Source organism: Didymosphaeria variabile, assembly GCF_027946475.1.
Source record: "Didymosphaeria variabile strain IMI 356815 chromosome Unknown scaffold_9, whole genome shotgun sequence".
NCBI lineage: Eukaryota > Fungi > Ascomycota > Dothideomycetes > Pleosporales > Didymosphaeriaceae > Didymosphaeria > Didymosphaeria variabile.
This window is the reverse complement of record NW_026611628.1, coordinates 1,505,512-1,522,885: the sequence shown is the minus strand read 5'-3', so window position 1 is coordinate 1,522,885 and position 17,374 is coordinate 1,505,512. Positions and strand designations below refer to the sequence as shown.

Here is a 17,374-nt window from a genome sequence, read left to right as displayed (position 1 = left end):
TTGACCAATCCCAGCCTCAAGTTCGATCGCGAAATACGAAGACGGTCATTCTGGGCGAGTTGGTGTACTATGTGTTTGGACTCCGAAGGTATATATGCTCCCCAAATGTATGAAAGTGCTGCCAATCTGCCACTACCGGCGAAATTCGGCCCTGGAGGTTCTATCCAGGGAGTAGAACTCACCCATGGCGAAGAGATGAGTCGTGAGTGGAGGAGGCAAGGAGACTCTCAAGTTTGCGACCCTAACACTACCTCTTTGATGGCACAATTGATTAAGCTTACAGGATTTTGGTCAGTAACCAACGACCTTCATAATCAATAAAATTGTTAATCTGACGATCAAAGGGCTAAGATACGAGGGCTAATATTCGAGCTTCGCACTCGGGGGTACTCCCAAGATATGGACGAATTCCAAGACATAGGTAGATTCTTCGAAGAAGTCGAGCATTTTGTACACTTTCCAGCCAGCGAGATCTTCGCCAGGGCAAAATCTTTCGATGAAAGTCCAGAATTTCTCGCATCCGTTTGCTCCATTTACTACCTGAGCCGGATCTTTTCGGAGGCTTTCAAGAGCGAGTTAATCCATGATTCGAATGCACAGCTTCGGGACGGAGATCCGGTGGTCCAGAGCAGCTTCGAAACTGCAGTCATCCTTGAACAAGCGCTGGCATTCACGGAGCTATTGCAGGAATTGGTTGCGAGTAATTTGGATCTCACAAGATTGTGGCACGTCACTGGATATGTGGCTTTCATAGCAGCCAGAGTGATTTTGGTATGTGTTCCATTATATGCCTGCCATGAACAACCCACGCAAGCTGACCTATGTCCAGTTCTATCATACAACTCGGAAATGGACCCGAAGTTTACTAGGATCATTGCAGATTCCAGGACCGGATTCACGTGAGATCTCTGTCTGTCAGACTGTACTCCAAGTCTTGGGCATATACTGGAAACCGTTGCGAGCGCTAGTAAGCTTCCCCGTACATTACTGTGAAGGTTTATGTACCTTAACATTTAAAGGTTACGAACTTGAATGAAACGATCGAGATGGCTCGTTCTGATCCAGAAGTACCTCTGTCCTTTCCATGGGACTACATCAATTTTCTTTCCGATGGCAACCCAAACCCCAAAGTCAGGCACAATGCAGAATCGCCGCAGTCAGCCATCGACAAGCCAAGACCACCACTACAGGAAAATACGCAGGGACATACTGAGCACCCACAATCAATAGGCGCGGGATTCTTACCAATCGAAGATCGTCCATCACGCGGCCCTGAAGGGCACGCCATTGAGCCACAGTGGTGGATGAGTAGGTCGTACCAAGGATGAGAATTACAACTGCGAGTCTTATGTTACAGCTTTGGCATGAAGGACATGGACTTGAACAAAATCTGCCGTAGATTAGGCATTGTTGAACGGGGTCATCTCCCAAACATGATATGATTATTCGATCTGTACTCTCCTATGAATCTTAAATGTCTCGACCCAGAGAAACAAACGTCTATCCAATGCCAAAGGTCGTGACAGCCCACGCCCACGAAGCGGAACCGAATACCATGGGAGGAGTATGCGTGTGAGCAACCTCCCGATGTTATATTCGATCTACACTATACTCTCGTAGCTATGATCTATGCCTGGGGATGATTACACATTTCCTTTCCGGCACAGGACTCCATTCTCCAGTGACGTCCGCTCATCAGTTCCCCTCAATCGCCAATCGAAAACAGCGAATGAGAGTTGTCACTCGCATCATACGCCAAAATATCATCAATTTGTGCCTGCGTCAAGCCGGCTCCAAAGTCGAACCCATCATCCAAGACTCTTGCCGTAATATTCCAGTTGTAGAAAACGACTGCAAATTTGATCGTCCTGCCAACCGGACGGAGAAAGTAGTTGCTGTCACCACCTTCCAGGTTGCCCTGCCGGTGAATCGTCGACTTTGCACGCGTTTCGCCGCGACCTAAGATCTCGAACGCGTCGAACTCGCCGCAGCCGGTCGACCAGCAGGAGCATGGAATGTTTTTCCGGTCATTGCCATATTGCAAGATGCGTGGGATAGCCGCGTTGAGGAACCACCAAGCGGGTGCGTCAGAAAGCATGCCCTGGTCCGAGCCGTAATTATCGTAATGGTCCATCTGGAACTCGATGAAAAAAGCTTTAGCAGGCCCTTCCCAGCCATCTGAGAGGGTCAGCGCCTGCTTTGGTCACACATAATTATGAAAGGCGTACAGTGTGCAGTAGCGTTTGGCCTCGCGTACTCGCAATCGTTGTCGCATGTTTTGTCGGTAAAGACGGCGATCTCGCGCTCCGATGTCTCAAGAGTTCCATCGAAAGGCGTGCTGTCCGCAGCTACTTTGCTCCCGTCCCCGATCACGTAGCCGAGCGAGTTCCCGAAGGCGCTGCACTCAGTTAGCGTGCTCAGCAAGATCATTCAACAGATGACTTTGTCTCATACTAATCAAACGTGCCGGACTTCTGAGGGTCGCCTAGATTTGCTAAAAAAGCGAAACCACTCGCTGCAGCAGGCGCCGCAGAAGTATAGTAAGCCACCCTACTCCAAATTGAAGCTGCATCTCTTTTAACATCGTTTTCCTGCAACGGGTTGCCTGATGTTGGACTGGCGGACGTAGGGACACCAGTTACAGCGGGGCTTTCTTCGTCGCGCTTGACATGTGGAAGGGGGCTTGATGCGCTTGCATCGACGGTGCTATCTAAACACGGCGAAGATGAAGCTGATAGTAACGATGACGAAAGTGAAGCTGCAAGGGCAGGCAACGCAGGCGGAGGTGGCGGAGGTGGAGAAGGTGGAATTGCAATTGGTGGCGGTGGAGGAGGTGGAGGCGGTGCTATTCGCAAACATCAATGGACTGCAGTGCCTTGTGTCGTGGAGTATTGAAGGAGACTCACGTGGAATTTCAGTGGGTCGTAGTGAACTCGGATCCTCGCACGGACATTCCGTCCCGTCTGGTCCAGGAGATGAGGCTGGCAGCTGGGCTAGTTGGGAACCCAGGAACGATGAGGTCTTGGGACTTCCTGAGTCTGTGACTTCAAAAGTTGTCGTTGCAGTGGTTGTCACGGTTGTCGTCGACACATGGGGTGAGAGTGCTGCTAAAAGTACTGAAAGTGCAGGAAGTGCAGGCGGCGAAGCTGGAGCAGGCAGTACTGGCGCGGGGACTGGGACCGGTACAGGTATGGGTATATATGGAGGTGGAGGTAAGATCTGCGTCTGCGTAAACGCGGGTACAGGATTCGGACATGTGCTACCCTGGGTAAAGATCGTCGTAGTGATTGTAGGCGTTATTGTGCAGACGAATCCAGGACCGTTCTTTGTCAATTGCGTCGTCCCGGGGCTGCCCAGCTGAGCATTTGAGGGGATAATTGTCTGCATAATGGTAGTGGCGATCGTCTCTTTGATCGTAGAGAGGATCGTCTGCACAGTTGTAGGCGCGGCCGGCTGTTTGGTTGGCGAAGCAGGCATTTGTATAGTTGTTTTCACGCTCAGAGGCTTGGTTGTTGAAGCTACTGTCTGTTTGGTTGTCATTGCTTCCGACGCAGATGTAGTGTCGTCTACCCATTCGGTGGTATATTCGCCTGTTCATCAAGTGTATCAGTCACGCTACTAGCCGTTTGGATAATGCAGCCAGCACGGGAGGTAGGTACCTTCTGTATTAGGATCATCCTGGGTATAATGCCAGAATGAATGCCAAATCGATCTTATGGTCCCGTGTTCGTCGCGAGGTTTCCGCATCTTCCGTCGTCTATTCGTACGGCGGTTCTTCCGATGGCTGGATTCTCGCTTCGATATTGACATGTCCGGCAACTTGTAAACAGCTATCTGGGAAACGTTCATCGGACCGCGCAGATGCATGGAGAGCTTGGTGTGCAAATTAGCATCCCATGAACGCACGCAGCTTTTCCCGATGTACTTCTCCGATCAATGGCGTGAGAGGTCCAACGCCCGAGTAGGCTATGGGTTCATGATCGCATAGTCCGGTGGTCGGATCGACTCGTGTCGTTCTATTGTACTCGCCAGGCTGACTGATGTTCTTGAACGTAATTGCGGTAACTTCGGAGCAATACCAGTTTCCGTCGTCGGCGCGTTCGGCAGTTCCGCGACATAGCTGTGCAGCTGTCGCGCTGTAGGCGACCCAAGTGAAGAGGCCCAGTATACTGAAGAGTAAGTAGATCATGCTGATGCTGTGCGGTAAAAGTACAACGACTGAGCGGCGTGGCTGCGTGGTGTGCAAAGTGAAGGTGTGCATGTAGTAGAGACAGATGTAAGATTAAAGGATGGATTCATTGCTAAGAGCAGTTCTAGCAAGAGTCACGGGAAAACGGAAGCAGCGTCCGGTGACACCAGATCTATAGAAGCTACCAGCCCAAAGTTCTCCCCTGCTATTGTAAGACCGCGACCTAAGCACTCATTAGCGAGATTCCACGCGTGTGGTGGAAAGCGCGAGTGTGAGACATGTGCTTTTCAGAGAGTCCGTTGAGTTCATCAACGTCAAAGACGTTTAAAACAAGACTGTACCATGTTAGCAAGGAGAAAAGCAGCGGAGAGGATAGGCTTGACTTACGGTACCAGAAAATAAAATGTATGGAATACTTCATCCTTGCACGAGACATTGGGTTGGGCTGAACGTACCTGAAGTGTTTGCACCGCGTCGCTGCAGATAATGCAGCAGTGTCAACCAAGTAACAGCAGCTCAAATCCTCGACATTAGAGGATGCGGTAGCTGCACATTGGAATCACGAGTTGAGGTTCGGACGGAGAGGTCGCGCTGCAGACTTTTAATGAGGACGCCAAGCATGGTCCAAGCGCTCTCTAAGCGGTTAAGCGAGGACTCCGCACACATCCACCTCGCGATCTCTCGCGAACTTCTGAACTCTAACCTCGTCAGCCTTCTAACACCGCAGCCATGGGTCGTCTTCACAGCAACGGAAAGGGCATATCAGCCTCCGCCATCCCCTACTCGCGCACTCCCCCGGCGTGGCTCAAGACCACCCCCGAGCAGGTCGTCGAGCAGATCTGCAAGCTCGCCAGGAAGGGCGCGACTCCCTCCCAGATTGGTGAGGTCCTTCGTGACTCCCACGGTATCGCCCAGACCAAGATCGTCACCGGTAACAAGGTCCTGCGAATCCTCAAGTCGAACGGTATGGTAGCCTGCCCGAGCTGAAGCGCACGTCAACAGCAGATCTGCCTACGGGCACCTGCCGCGCTATACAAATCCGCCTCTGTTTAGTTCAAAGCTGACAGAGAGCCATTAGGTCTCGCCCCTGAGATCCCCGAGGATCTTTACATGCTCATCAAGAAGGCTGTTGCCGTCCGCAAGCACCTTCAGACCAACCGCAAGGACAGGGACTCCAAGTTGTACGTACAGCCCAAATTGTGTGCATGGCTTTCGCTGACTCGTCTAGCCGTCTTATTCTCATCGAGTCCCGTATCCACCGTCTCTCCCGCTACTACAAGACCGTCGGTGTCCTGCCCCCTACCTGGAGGTACGAGAGCGCCACTGCCTCTACCCTTGTCGCATAAACAGGTGTTGGCAAGTGCTGTAGGTTCGAAGGAAAATACTCAATTGGAGTTATGGATGCATGGATACACTACGGGTCACATAGCCTGTTTATGGGTGGACATGATATGGAATGAATGAAAAGCATCACGTCCGAGGACGACTCTTCAATTGATACCCTGTGCTGGATATCCAGCTTCTCACGCCGCTCTAGAATGTGACCATGAATTTGTGAAATTTTAAATGTTCCTAACCATGGGGTATCATGCCTGCCATGATGCGCCTCGAAATCCTTGATGACCTTCAAACGCCTGTCCTATGCAAGCCAAAATAGACGACTTCCTCGTCTTTGCATCCTTCAGATTCAATGAATTTTCTACCCTTGGTATTACTTGCCCTCCAATGTCTTCAACCCTCAAGCTCCGCACTCTTCTGCGCCAACCACTTGCTCAAAAACTCCAGCGGCTTCTCCGGTCTATTCCATGTTAGCATCATCCCGTCTCACCCACCGTTCACTTCCACTTACTCTTCCGTAACCAAATGCTTCATCGCCTCCAGCAGATGTGGCGTGACATGCTGATTCAAATACTGCCGTGTAGGTGCTCCATGCAGCGTCGCATGAACAGGTATCTGCGCAGGTCCACTCGGATGCGGCGAATTGCGCGATGATGCGGGAGCTGGGGCGGGTGAAGGTGCTGAGAGAGCGGGCTGCGCGGGTTGTTGCTGCTGTTGGACTGGAGGTGGTTGTGCTTGTGGCTCCGATGGGGGCGCTGGCGCGGATTCGGAAGCAATTGCAGATGTTTCTGTGGGCGCAGATTGCTCTACAGCTGAAGGCTGGGCGGGCGCCGAGTCTGCCATCTCGACATCTTCGGCTGGGGTGCCGTTTGATATGGGCGCAAGGGCGGGTGCTGCGACGGTGGTTGGCGAGGCCACAGATGCGGTCTGCGGAAGGGTTTCTTGCGAGGGATCGGCCATGATCAGGTCGTTGAGAGTGACGAGAGGCGTTGGAAGGGAACGGCCTGTCTGGAAAAGGAATGGACTCTTAGGTGTTGGCGGCGACATGCTTGTGGTGTTGAGTGCACGGGCAATTCGGAGATGGGACGGAGATCTTCCGGGACTGGGAAGTCGTGGCAGCGTGATGATAGCTTGTCGAGGTGGAAACAGATATTAGGCGGTACAGGTTTTTCCACTTGAATCCATTGTATGTTCGGCAGTCGCGGACTGTGGCCAGAGGATTAGCTCCTGCCATTCAGTTTTCTTTTGCCAACACATTCATGCTAGGACTAGGCTACAACCTTCATTGATCACAGGTTGGCTACACTGCTGAACAACTGTGTTTTTATTGAATATGTATCAAGATTCGGAACTTATTTTCCGATCTGTGGTTTATGAAAGCTCACCCTCGCGAGATCGCACCGCAGCCTGTCGTGTGCTGCCTTGTCCGTTTGGTGTGCTCAAACACTGGCCTTAATAGTACCAAATTGTCTATTGCTATGTTTGGTAGACCTAGTAGCGACGAGACTGGATTCGTATTATTCTGTAGAACTTACAAGATTACATGAGCCCATACAAGCTCAACTAACATCCATCGTACCGCAATTTTGCTACTGGAATCCGTACTCAACATGTTAAGGACCTGTACCTGACCTCACGGACACCTTTCTTACTCTTCAATGACTTAGGCAAACCACCAGCCCTATTATGCAGCTGCGTCGTATCGCTAGCACCAACACATGTCTTTATAGTCCATCAATATGGCGGTTGCAGTTGTAGGTCCAGACAGCCGCCGCTTCAGAAACGTAGAGATAGCTCGCATTGTCGATCCAACCACATACCGCAGAAGAGCTGCCGCAGACGATAAGCGCTGGACAACCGGCCAAGCAGAAGTATGCGTCAAGTCAATCCACATCAGATCAACCACTCACAACCTCGTCACAGAACCTGGCCTGCCTATTACCATTAGTCTCCTGTTAGAATACGTCCTCTACGACCCACAGTTCTGTCTCCACACTCCAGGACAGCGGCAACAGCGCACTCTTCCTCCAGAAACATGCCGTCCGCATCCCTACCACCTTCACCAAAGTCCTCAACCATCCTCCTACCTAGTGACCCCTCCATTAGTGCAACGAGAGCCTTGCCTCGCACTACAGTGGAAAGCTTGTTAAGCTCTACCAGCATAAACCGTACTCCAAGCCCGTAAACGCGCGGAAGGCGTACCTACACCTTAAGGTGGTGCCAACGCTCTCACGGCCTCGCTCAAAGTAATCTTCAAGGTGATCGTACCCAAGTGCCTCATTTTTGTCGTGTGATTTCCCTCTGTTCTCGCTCGGATAATATTCTGGACGACCATTGTGCACGGTCTGTTGACTATCGTTCTACTCGTTAACTTTGTCCGGGACATTGCCAGATTCTTCGCAGGTCATTTACGGGATATTTGGAGTCGTCTGTTCTGCACATCCGCGACCAGCGTAAGGAGACACCATATAGACCTTGACGGGCGTCTGCAAGGACTGAGAAGATACCAGTGGGGGTCCTTCTGAAGTATCGCCTTGGTACATTCGGATGGACTCGTGGCGGATGGACTGACACGGGAAAGTATTCGGTTTGCATGTGTGACATGTAGAAGTATGATACACGATTCACAGATATTGTACAATAGTATGCCAACGGTCTTCTATGCAATGATTTTCTGAGCTGTCTGCTCAGCAGTCTCCCTCTTACTCTGCAGCGATTCCGGTAGCAAGTTCTCATGCTCTTGGCCAAATGGCATGTCGTCTCCATCCAGTACCCGATGTACCTTCAAGGTCGACGCCGCACCGTGCATGCCCACAATATTCAAAGTCCGCTCCAGCTCTCCCCACACCTTGACCGGCGGTGCCTCTCCCTTGAAAAGCTCCCGTCCAGCATGGATCAACTCGTTCGCGGCGAAGCTGCCCGGGGCATACTTGGGCTCATACGGCTTGCGGTCCCACTGGTTGCGCTGCATCCGATACAGGGTTTGCATCATGCTGCCTTCAATCGCACCAGGGTCCAGAGCCTCCTGATCAATCTTCGGCGCGTCTCCTGCTGATGCACCTCCTCCGCGCTCACGCTTCGCGGGCCCAGCTTCGCTGCCACGGTTTCTCGCCGGGCCACGCGCACCACCCGGGCCACGAGCACCACCTGGGCCACGCGCACCACCTGGGCCACGGGCGCCGTTTGCTCCAGGAGGACCATCCCCACGTGCGCGTAGATTGGGGCCACCTCGTGGCCGGCCGCCGGGAGGTCCTCCCTCACGGGTTATGCGGAGAGTGGACGGAGCGCGGATCATGGTGCCTGGGGCCCCGGTGGCTTCCTTTCTGACAAGAGGTTTCCGGGGAGTGATGATCTTGGCTCCTGTTGACGGGCCAGCGCCGGTTCTTTGCGCAATGACACCTCCGGCTTGGGGAGGACGTCGAAATTGGAGATTTCCGATCTGGTTTGCGGCGTTTATATTTCGTTGACGGCGAGGTTGGCGCTGAGCGGAATCCCCTATGAACGATTTTTGTTAGCAATCTGTTAAAAGATATGGCATTGAGGTTTATTGATGCGTACCCGTCATGGCATCCTTGAGCGATCTTGACTGCGGTGCAGAGTCGCCAGGCTGGTCCTGGAGCCTGCGAGCGGAAGCATGGAAGCCTCTGGAGAAATGTGCGCTCGATGCTACACGCTGCGACAATGGTCGTCCAATTGTGCCCATTGAAGGGCACACGTAGCGTTGCGACATGGCGGCAATGGATGCTTGAAGCTGCGAATGTGACTTTTGGCCTGAAGCCGTCAAGAATGGCTTGGCGCGCTAGGGGTCCCTTCACATCGCCCGTGCGCGCCAGTTGCGGAGCATCACGAGCAAAGGTTGTTTACTAGTCAGCTGTCGTCACAATTATCACTCGACAACACTTTTTAGACGACATCTCATTCCGTCAAAGGCGTTTGTCACGTCTCTGTTTGGTCTCAGTCACGCACGAAGCTCGCGCTTGGAGCACAACAAACGTCAACGAGGCTACACACCCACATCAATACCTCTCAAGAAATAAGATCACACAACTTGTCCAACTCCTGCAAACATCACCATACCGGCAATATGCTTCGCCGTCCCGCCACCACCATCACTCTAACCTCCACGGACCTGGACGCCTACGAGGCCAACCGCCAGCGCAAGATTTGGGAGAAGCAGCAGCAGCAGCAACAAGCCCAAGCTGCGCAGACTGCCAACGGCCCTAATAACCCCATGGGTTCGGGTCAGCATGGCGCAGCCCGATCACAGCAGCGGAGCCAAAAAGATCGCATCATGGGTGGGCAGTCGCGTCAGGGTAACTAACGTGATAATATGAAAGAGCACGCATGAACCGTAAAGCTTGTAAACTAAGACTTTGGAAGCAGACTTTGGAGTTCTTGAAGACGATGCGGACGTAATCATGGGCGATGGTATAAGTCCCTAACGTATGGCGCTGGGTGACCAGGCGTTCAATATGCTCTGGAGTTTGGGAGTACAGAAATCGGTAGCGGGGTAAGTCCATCAGTACGCCGGTTAGTCAAGTCCTAAAAATGTGAATAGAGCATATGGTCTAGCAGCCAGGTAGTGCAAGCTACGGATTTTCCCACAGTATATACTCGTTCCAGACCACCAAGCGCGGGGCTATCGCGGCTCATTTCCTATGACAAACTGATACCACCATCACCTTCATTGGCATGCATTCTTCTTATGCCATGTGAGGCGGTTTTTACATCATCAGTCGTTGCCAGCGGAATGCAACAATGACGCGTCGGCCCGCGCAACGCGTGGAATGTCCCTGGCTCCAGCAACACAATATGCCCACCCCTTGATGTCCGTTGACGCCTCTCCATCTTCTCTTACCACTCGTATGAAGTGAGACCTACAGCATGGCACGTCTCAAAGCGGCGTCTGCGCTGCTGGTGCCCTTCGTATTTCGAGCTTCCGCACAACAATATCAACTTATACGGGAATACAACGCTTCCAACATCTTCGAAGAGTTCAACTTCTTCAATGTAAGAAAGGGTCTCACTGACGGGAGGACTATCCTGCTAAGCCAGAATAGGGCCCTGATCCGACTGGTGGCTTCGTCCAATATGTGTCAAAGGAAGTTGCTGCAAGCACTCCGCTCATTGGCAATTCTTCAGACTTGATCTACATCGGAGTAGATAGTTCCAATGTCTACACGGCCGGTGGACCCGGAAGACCAAGCGTCCGACTTGAGAGCAAACTTACCTTCACAGAAGGTCTTTTCATTATTGACCTTACACACATCCCAGTGGGTTGTGGAACTTGGCCAGGTATTATAACTTTTTCGATTTACACTTACTCTAACTAACCATCGTTGAAAAGCACTCTGGACAGCTGGTTTGACCGACTGGCCTATTGACGGGGAGATCGACATCATCGAGAACGTAAACGACGCTCGCGCTAACAACGCTGCTATCCACGCCGCTGACAATTGCGGTGTGAACGCGACCACCGCTCAAACCGGCATATGGAAGAGCACAAATTGCAGTATTAGCCATGACGAGAACCAAGGATGCGGCACTGTCTTCACTGAGCCCTTCAACTACGGCTCCGAGTTCAATGCGAACGGCGGTGGCGTCTATGCGATGGAGTGGACCAATGACTCTATCAAGGTTTGGTTCTTCCCACCTACTAACGTCCCCTTCTCTCTCTCGAACGGCGAGATCCCTGATTCGGAGACATTTGGTACCCCGAGCGCAAGTTTTTCGGGACCATGCTCTGGCTCTTTCAGTGAAAAATTCTTCAACCATAGCATTGTCATTGACACTACGTTCTGTGGCGGGTGGGCAGGCGACGCGTTTGGTGTTGGCAGCTCATCGTGTCCGCTTAAAGAAGGCCTGAGTCCGCGGGATAGTTGTGTGGACTTTGTGGCAAGTAACCCTGAGGCCTTTAAGGACGCGTACTGGGGAATCAGGAGCGTCAAGGTCTGGGAGAAGGTACCAGGTTTCACGGTTCAAGGCCTTGCAATACCTGGACTCGCCCTACCGACGCCGGTTGCGACGATCGAACCTCTTGATGTTCTGATCAAGGGATCTGTATCGAAAAATGTCTCGACCCCGATCACAACTTTTGGGCCTCTACATGTTTCACCCTTGACTGGGGGAGTACTCAGTGCTGATGACGATAGCGAAGACCTTGTTGATGATGATGAGGACAGCATTGGGGACGACTTGGGAGACATTTGGGATGCCACCGATGATCCTTTTGATGACGATCCCTTGTCCGATCTCCTCGATACGGAAGAGCCTAGTGCTATCATTATTGCGGTCGATGTAGATCCTTTCACTTCTGAAGCTGCTGTGCTTCTTGATCAGACTGGATCAACCCTGTACGGCGGCGGCAGTGTTCATCTCCCCTCAAAAGCACCTGCTTTCCCTTCTGTTCGCGCTCCATTCGGCGTCGGCAACACGGAGAATCCTAAAGACTTCTTCCCACCAAAATTATCGCTACCGTTGCCTACAAAGGAACCTCGAATTCCTGCTCCAAAAGGTCTGACAGGTATCATACCTCCACTTCTCCAAAGTGGTCCACCAGTGCGCCAGCAGAATCCCGCCCCGAGTGGATTCGTAGGCGTCCAGAGACCGAATACACTTCCCCTGCTACTTCCGAATCCCGTCGGTGATGTGGCCCAACCGGGATTGGAGGTTCTTCCCGTCAGCAACCCAGAGAGCACTACGACCGAACTGTCCCTTTCCGACCCTGTCGCACCAGTAGCTGTTCCCCTGCTCAATGCTTCCAGCCTTAGCATTCCAGGAGTCAACGTTTCCACGGTCGACGCCTCAGTGGTTGTTCCCCAGCTCAATGCTTCCAGCCTTACCGTCACAGGACTTAACGTTTCCACGGTCGACACCCCAGTAGCTGTTCCCCAGCCCAATACTTCCAGCTTTAGCTTCCCAGAAGTTGATGCTCCCGAGCTCGACGCCCCACCTGTACTGGTAACGCCAAGCGGAGACAATACGGGCCTTCCACCTCTTCAGCACAGCAATCCTCTTATTCCTGCCGGTATTGGCCACACAGCATTTGTTCCGCCTAGCATTCGCGATAGCCCCATAGTCAGTCTCTGGTATTCGTTTGGCCCTGAGCTCAAGCAAAAGCTTATTACTGCGGCGACAAACTTGCCTCCACCCACCCTCGGAAGCAGCCCTCTAAATGACCTTTGGGCTTCTTTGAGCCCTGAGCTAAAGAGTGAAGTCTTGAGTGCTGCGAGAAATCTGCCTGCTTCGACGCCCGAGAACTCGGTCCCCACCATATCAGATTTGATCAATGCTGCTTCAAGCGGGAAGATTACAGATGACGTCAGTCCACTGGGGCTGCCGACATTGGATATTCCGCCTGCTGTGAAGCCTGCTGGTGGACTGTTGGGCTTCCTGGACGCAAACACGAAGAATAAGCTGAAGGCTTTGTTTGGACAAACTTCAGCAGCCCCAACAGGCGGTGACATCCTGAAGCGACAGGTCTCAGTCTCGAGTCCAGTCGCAAGTCCGGCGGTACTGAACAACCTACAGCCACTTCCTGCAGTGATTGGGAGCACAGCACCGGCAAACCTGTCTCAGCCCGCAGTCCCAGTCTTCAAGCTGACACCCAATGTACCCGTCACTGCGCTGACCACGACTGATACATCGAAGGCTATGACAGGCCTTTTCAGTTTCCTTGACGACAGCACAAAGGAACAGATAGCGGACTTGTTGCTTGGGGCCAACTCATCGACCGTAGACGTTTCGCAGCCAGACGTGGATGTTGTAGGCGAAGTCACACGTCGCTCACATGTACCTGGGAAAGTACTACCGACCTGGGACGTTGCCAAGCCTGGTCTCCTCTCAGACACACTTTACACGTTGGATGGTATCATCAAAACAGTCGCCGCTCTTGATGGTGAGAGTTCGGACATTGTAACAAACAACACTTGGGATGCTCTGAACGTTCAGAATTTGCTGCCACTTAAAAACTCAATTGATTCCATCGATATCAATGACAGAGTGAAGCTCGCGGACTTCCTGACGGGGGATAAGGCCATCTCCAACGACGTTGGAAGTTTGATAGCTCTGGTTCTGCTTGGTGATGGCACCACGAAAGCATCTGAATTGCAGGACATTATGAACGCCGCGAACAACTACGCTCGTTCGCCAAACGATGAGACGATGAACGCGTTCATGGAAATCCTTCAAGATGCGGCAAACTCGCTCTACGATCACACTCTCGCTGACATAAACGTCTTCCCAGTATACAGTCGTCTCCACGCTCGCGACGCTGCTTCTAACTGGACTCCGCAAGACAAGCTTGCTCTTGCACAAAACATCTATGCTCTGTGCCCGGCTCCTGCTCTCATCGGCATCCCCTTCCCGTCACCCTACGAGCTTGCGACCGACTTGCTAAACCCGAGCAAGACTCTCGAAGACGCCACGGCGGCCTTCCGACTTAAGTTGCAAGCCTACTTCGACGTCACTGTGCAAGGCTGCTGGGGCAAGATCAACCAATGGCTTGCATGGCGTCAGCTTCTCCGCAAGCCTGGGACTTCCACCATCTTGCCCTTCCCTATCCCAAAAACTGCGAGCATGCGCATTCGGGAAAGACAAACGGACGGCGGCGCGCTCCAAAATTCCGACCCACAAGGCCTCCTTGAGCAGCAGATCTACACCATCTGCCCTAAGCCAGACACCTTCTCCACCGACCAACTGATCGCCGAACTTGAAGATGCGAACACCTCTATCGAGGTCGCGATCAGTCATTTCCAGAACGAGCTATGGGCGTATATGGCGAAGCTGCAATCCTGTTCGGACCAAATCAGAACTTACGGACCGAAGCTCAAGGCCCTCATCGCGCCTCCTTCCTTTAACACCACCGACCACGCAAAGATGAATCGCCATCATGCTCGCCAGATTATACCGGGTCTCGCCGGTCTACCTCCCCAAGCGCTCTTGCAATACTTGGCCAAGCAGCAGCAGAGTGGTGCACCCTCGTCTTTTGAGTTGCAGAAGATTATCTATGACGCTCTTCTCGCAGATTTTAGCGCTGGTCGTCCGCTTGGCGATCCCCGTGATCAGGAACAGCTCCAGAATTTCGTCTTGAAGTTGACGCAGGCTACCGCGCCCCAGCCGTTCAGCGCGCCACCACCACCACCTCCTCCTCCTCCTCCTCCTCCTCCTCCCCGCCTCCGTCTGGAGACAATACCAACCCACCACCACCACCACCACCGCCGCCGCCGCCGCCGCCGCCGCCTCCCCGCCTCCGTTTGGAAACCTGCTACCACCACCACCACCACCACCTCCTCCTCCCCTCCTCCTCCCCTCCGCCTCCTCCACCTCCACCACCTGACGCCGACACTGACGGAAGTAATGATGACATTTCTAATGGCAACGATCCCACTGCGCCCGGGAATGACCCCTTTGCCGGTGATCCCACAAACGATGGTTCGCAAGACACGGATCCTAACGGCGATGTTGTGCCCCACCACCCGACGGCCTCCCCGACGGCCCCGTCATGGCCTTCTCTCCCGATGACACAGCGAACCCCGCCCTCCCCGTCGCGTCTCCTGGCTTCCGTTCCCGCATCCTAAGAAGCGTCCCCTCTAAGCGTCAGGAAGACCAAAACGGCGTCATCCCCGAATCTGAAGCCCCGGCCGACCTCGACGCCATCCTCGGACCCCACGGCACACTCGACCCTTTCGGTGCCCTTGGCCCTCAGATCGCCGCCCCTGACGCTTCCACTACGCCCACGGCGGACCCCCACGACAAGCCTAACGGCTCCGACGACCAGCTCTACGACCTGCCTGACACGGCTGTCGACGAGGCTAGTCCGGAGGTCGATAAGGCGCTGCAGCAGGGCGAGCAGGACCCGTTTGGCCAGCTGCAGTACGACAAGGACGTCAGTCCCGAGGACGCGATGGGAAAGCTAGAGAGCAAGGAGTTTCTGGGCAAGTTGAGGAATCACGAGCAAAGCGAACAGAGCGGGAAGTATCTGGGGGATCCGAAGGACGTGGAGGACTTCGTGGACAAGTATTATCCTGGAGGTCAGCACGCAAGAATTACGTACTTGGGGGACCCGCAGGACGTGGAGGACTTTGTGGACAAGTATTATCCCGATGGAGGTAAGGTGGTGACCTGAGGACAGATTGAGATGGATTGCAGTTTCGATAATGGAGTTCACGATTTGATGGTTGATGGAAATGACTCGAGTGTGTTTTAGTGCTAGGTACAAATTGTAATGCTTTTGTTTTCTTCGAAGGAACGTGCTTTGGCGCCTTGCTGTTGACTTATTCGCCTTGACTTTCTGTTTTTCTCTTCGGTGAGCCCGCTTCATGCCTGTATAAAGCCCTATCGTGTCGTCGTTAGGCGAGGCTATTCGGGGAATTGCTCACTTCCAAGTGCACTTTCGTCCAGGGTGATATGCAACTAGACTGCCGGACTCTTCGGTCATCCCAATCTGTACCTAGGGTGTGTTTATCGCTATTTCCTACAGGTCCCGATATGGAAAGAAATGGCTACATAAACCCCACACGAAACAGACATGCGCAGGATCTACAGCACCTGAATGGATGTTCGGCTCTTCTTGTCACTCGATCACTTTCCGCCGCTTCATATGGGCCCTAGTCAAAACATCAAGTTGCTGGGGCTCCAAGAACTCCGTCTTGCTCCATCCTCCTCGACCAGGGCATTCTACGTAGCGTAGGAAGAATTGCCTAATTCAGCTTCCAAGTCCTTCCAAGGGTGTATGCGATACTTACTAGTAGTGTAGTCCGCAAAATACCATGTCCGCGAGGCTGACTTCTAAAGCATTTAATTACTTGGGGCTAGCTACCAGCCCCCACAATCACCTACCGTCTGCGCCACACATCCTCAGCCCCATCGTTACATTGTCTACCCATGGCATTCAGAAACCGCACAAAAGGCGACAAGAAGACCGCCTTCCCGAACGGGAACCTTTCGGCCCACGTTGTCGGCATCGCAGACGTACACGCGGTGAACCCGACCCGTGTCCCGAAGCGGTAGGTGGTTCGTCGCACGTCGAGCATGCAAAGGCGAGCGGGAGACACGAGGACGACGCAAGGGTAGGCAGAAAACGCGAGAACGCTTTTGCGTCGTGGTCTTGCGTCGCAATCGTTGATGCGCAAGCTGCGGGGACGGCTGCGTAGGTGAGGCGAACCCTTGGCGCTGGCGTGCCTTGCATGTATGCACACGTACATGTGCACGCGTGGATGCGGTGGCCTTAGTGGTTGTGAGAGACTAGGGTAGGACTCACCCTGAGTTCTGGCTTGTGCAATGGCTGGTTTGCGTGAGAATGATCGGAAACGGCGGTGTGCGGTGTTTTCAGTATTGAATCGCCGCGTTGTGAAGCGTCGCACGAGCGGTGCTACTTTCCGATGGAGAAAGCGAGAACAGACTTCTGGGCTCTTCTGCTGGTGTCCTTCTGGCGAAGATTGCTTCTGTTACTCACCATGTGAAAATGCAATTGCATATGTGGCCAAGACCAAGATGATAGGCAGGCATGGAGTCTCGCTGAATGAATATGCCCTACTAGAATGTAGCCTCAATGCAAACATGGTACCTGCGGAAAGAGTTGCTTTGCTAGGTGCAGGCTGCAATGAGACGGGAATCTTCGTTCGCCTGCTTTGTGGCGTAGGATACATCGCGTATTCTACGCCGCAAACTCTAAAGTTACGGTGATATTGGGCTCGCCATTACTATGCTGTGGTTGCCCTTTACTGAGCTGTTGTACTAGCTAGCCAGCCAACGATTGATGGAAGTGTGGCTGCGGGAGAGTAAAGTACAATCAGCTTGTGTATTAGCGACCTCAGGCTTCTCAGCTGTACTTGGACGATTCCTTCG

The 17,374-nt window shown here is 53.0% G+C and overlaps 5 protein-coding genes across 5 annotated transcripts; 2 read left to right on the top strand and 3 right to left on the bottom strand.

Annotated features, from left to right (window-relative positions):
- Window positions 1-1,705: 1,705 nt before the first annotated feature.
- Window positions 1,706-3,477, bottom strand: TOS1 (target of Sbf; the record flags this gene model as incomplete). Its single annotated transcript, XM_056220554.1, has 4 exons — window positions 1,706-2,178; window positions 2,229-2,398; window positions 2,455-2,663; window positions 3,187-3,477. The coding sequence occupies 4 exons, from the start codon at window positions 3,475-3,477 to the stop codon at window positions 1,706-1,708; spliced, it is 1,143 nt and encodes a 380-aa protein (XP_056065857.1).
- A 1,441-nt stretch (window positions 3,478-4,918) lies between these two features.
- On the top strand, window positions 4,919-5,535 carry RPS13 (ribosomal 40S subunit protein S13; the record flags this gene model as incomplete). The annotated part of the gene is made up of 3 exons (XM_056220553.1): window positions 4,919-5,153; window positions 5,268-5,370; window positions 5,418-5,535. The coding sequence occupies 3 exons, from the start codon at window positions 4,919-4,921 to the stop codon at window positions 5,533-5,535; spliced, it is 456 nt and encodes a 151-aa protein (XP_056065856.1).
- A 385-nt stretch (window positions 5,536-5,920) lies between these two features.
- N0V89_011826 (uncharacterized protein) lies at window positions 5,921-6,574 on the bottom strand (the record flags this gene model as incomplete). The annotated part of the gene is made up of 2 exons (XM_056220552.1): window positions 5,921-5,987; window positions 6,039-6,574. 2 exons carry the CDS (start codon window positions 6,572-6,574, stop codon window positions 5,921-5,923), a joined length of 603 nt encoding a protein of 200 aa, XP_056065855.1.
- A 1,612-nt stretch (window positions 6,575-8,186) lies between these two features.
- On the bottom strand, window positions 8,187-9,230 carry N0V89_011825 (uncharacterized protein; the record flags this gene model as incomplete). Its single annotated transcript, XM_056220551.1, has 2 exons — window positions 8,187-9,022; window positions 9,086-9,230. 2 exons carry the CDS (start codon window positions 9,228-9,230, stop codon window positions 8,187-8,189), a joined length of 981 nt encoding a protein of 326 aa, XP_056065854.1.
- Window positions 9,231-9,611: 381 nt separating this feature from the next.
- N0V89_011824 (uncharacterized protein) lies at window positions 9,612-15,653 on the top strand (the record flags this gene model as incomplete). The annotated part of the gene is made up of 5 exons (XM_056220550.1): window positions 9,612-9,840; window positions 9,991-10,037; window positions 10,588-10,768; window positions 10,875-14,564; window positions 15,055-15,653. 5 exons carry the CDS (start codon window positions 9,612-9,614, stop codon window positions 15,651-15,653), a joined length of 4,746 nt encoding a protein of 1,581 aa, XP_056065853.1.
- Window positions 15,654-17,374: the final 1,721 nt, after the last annotated feature.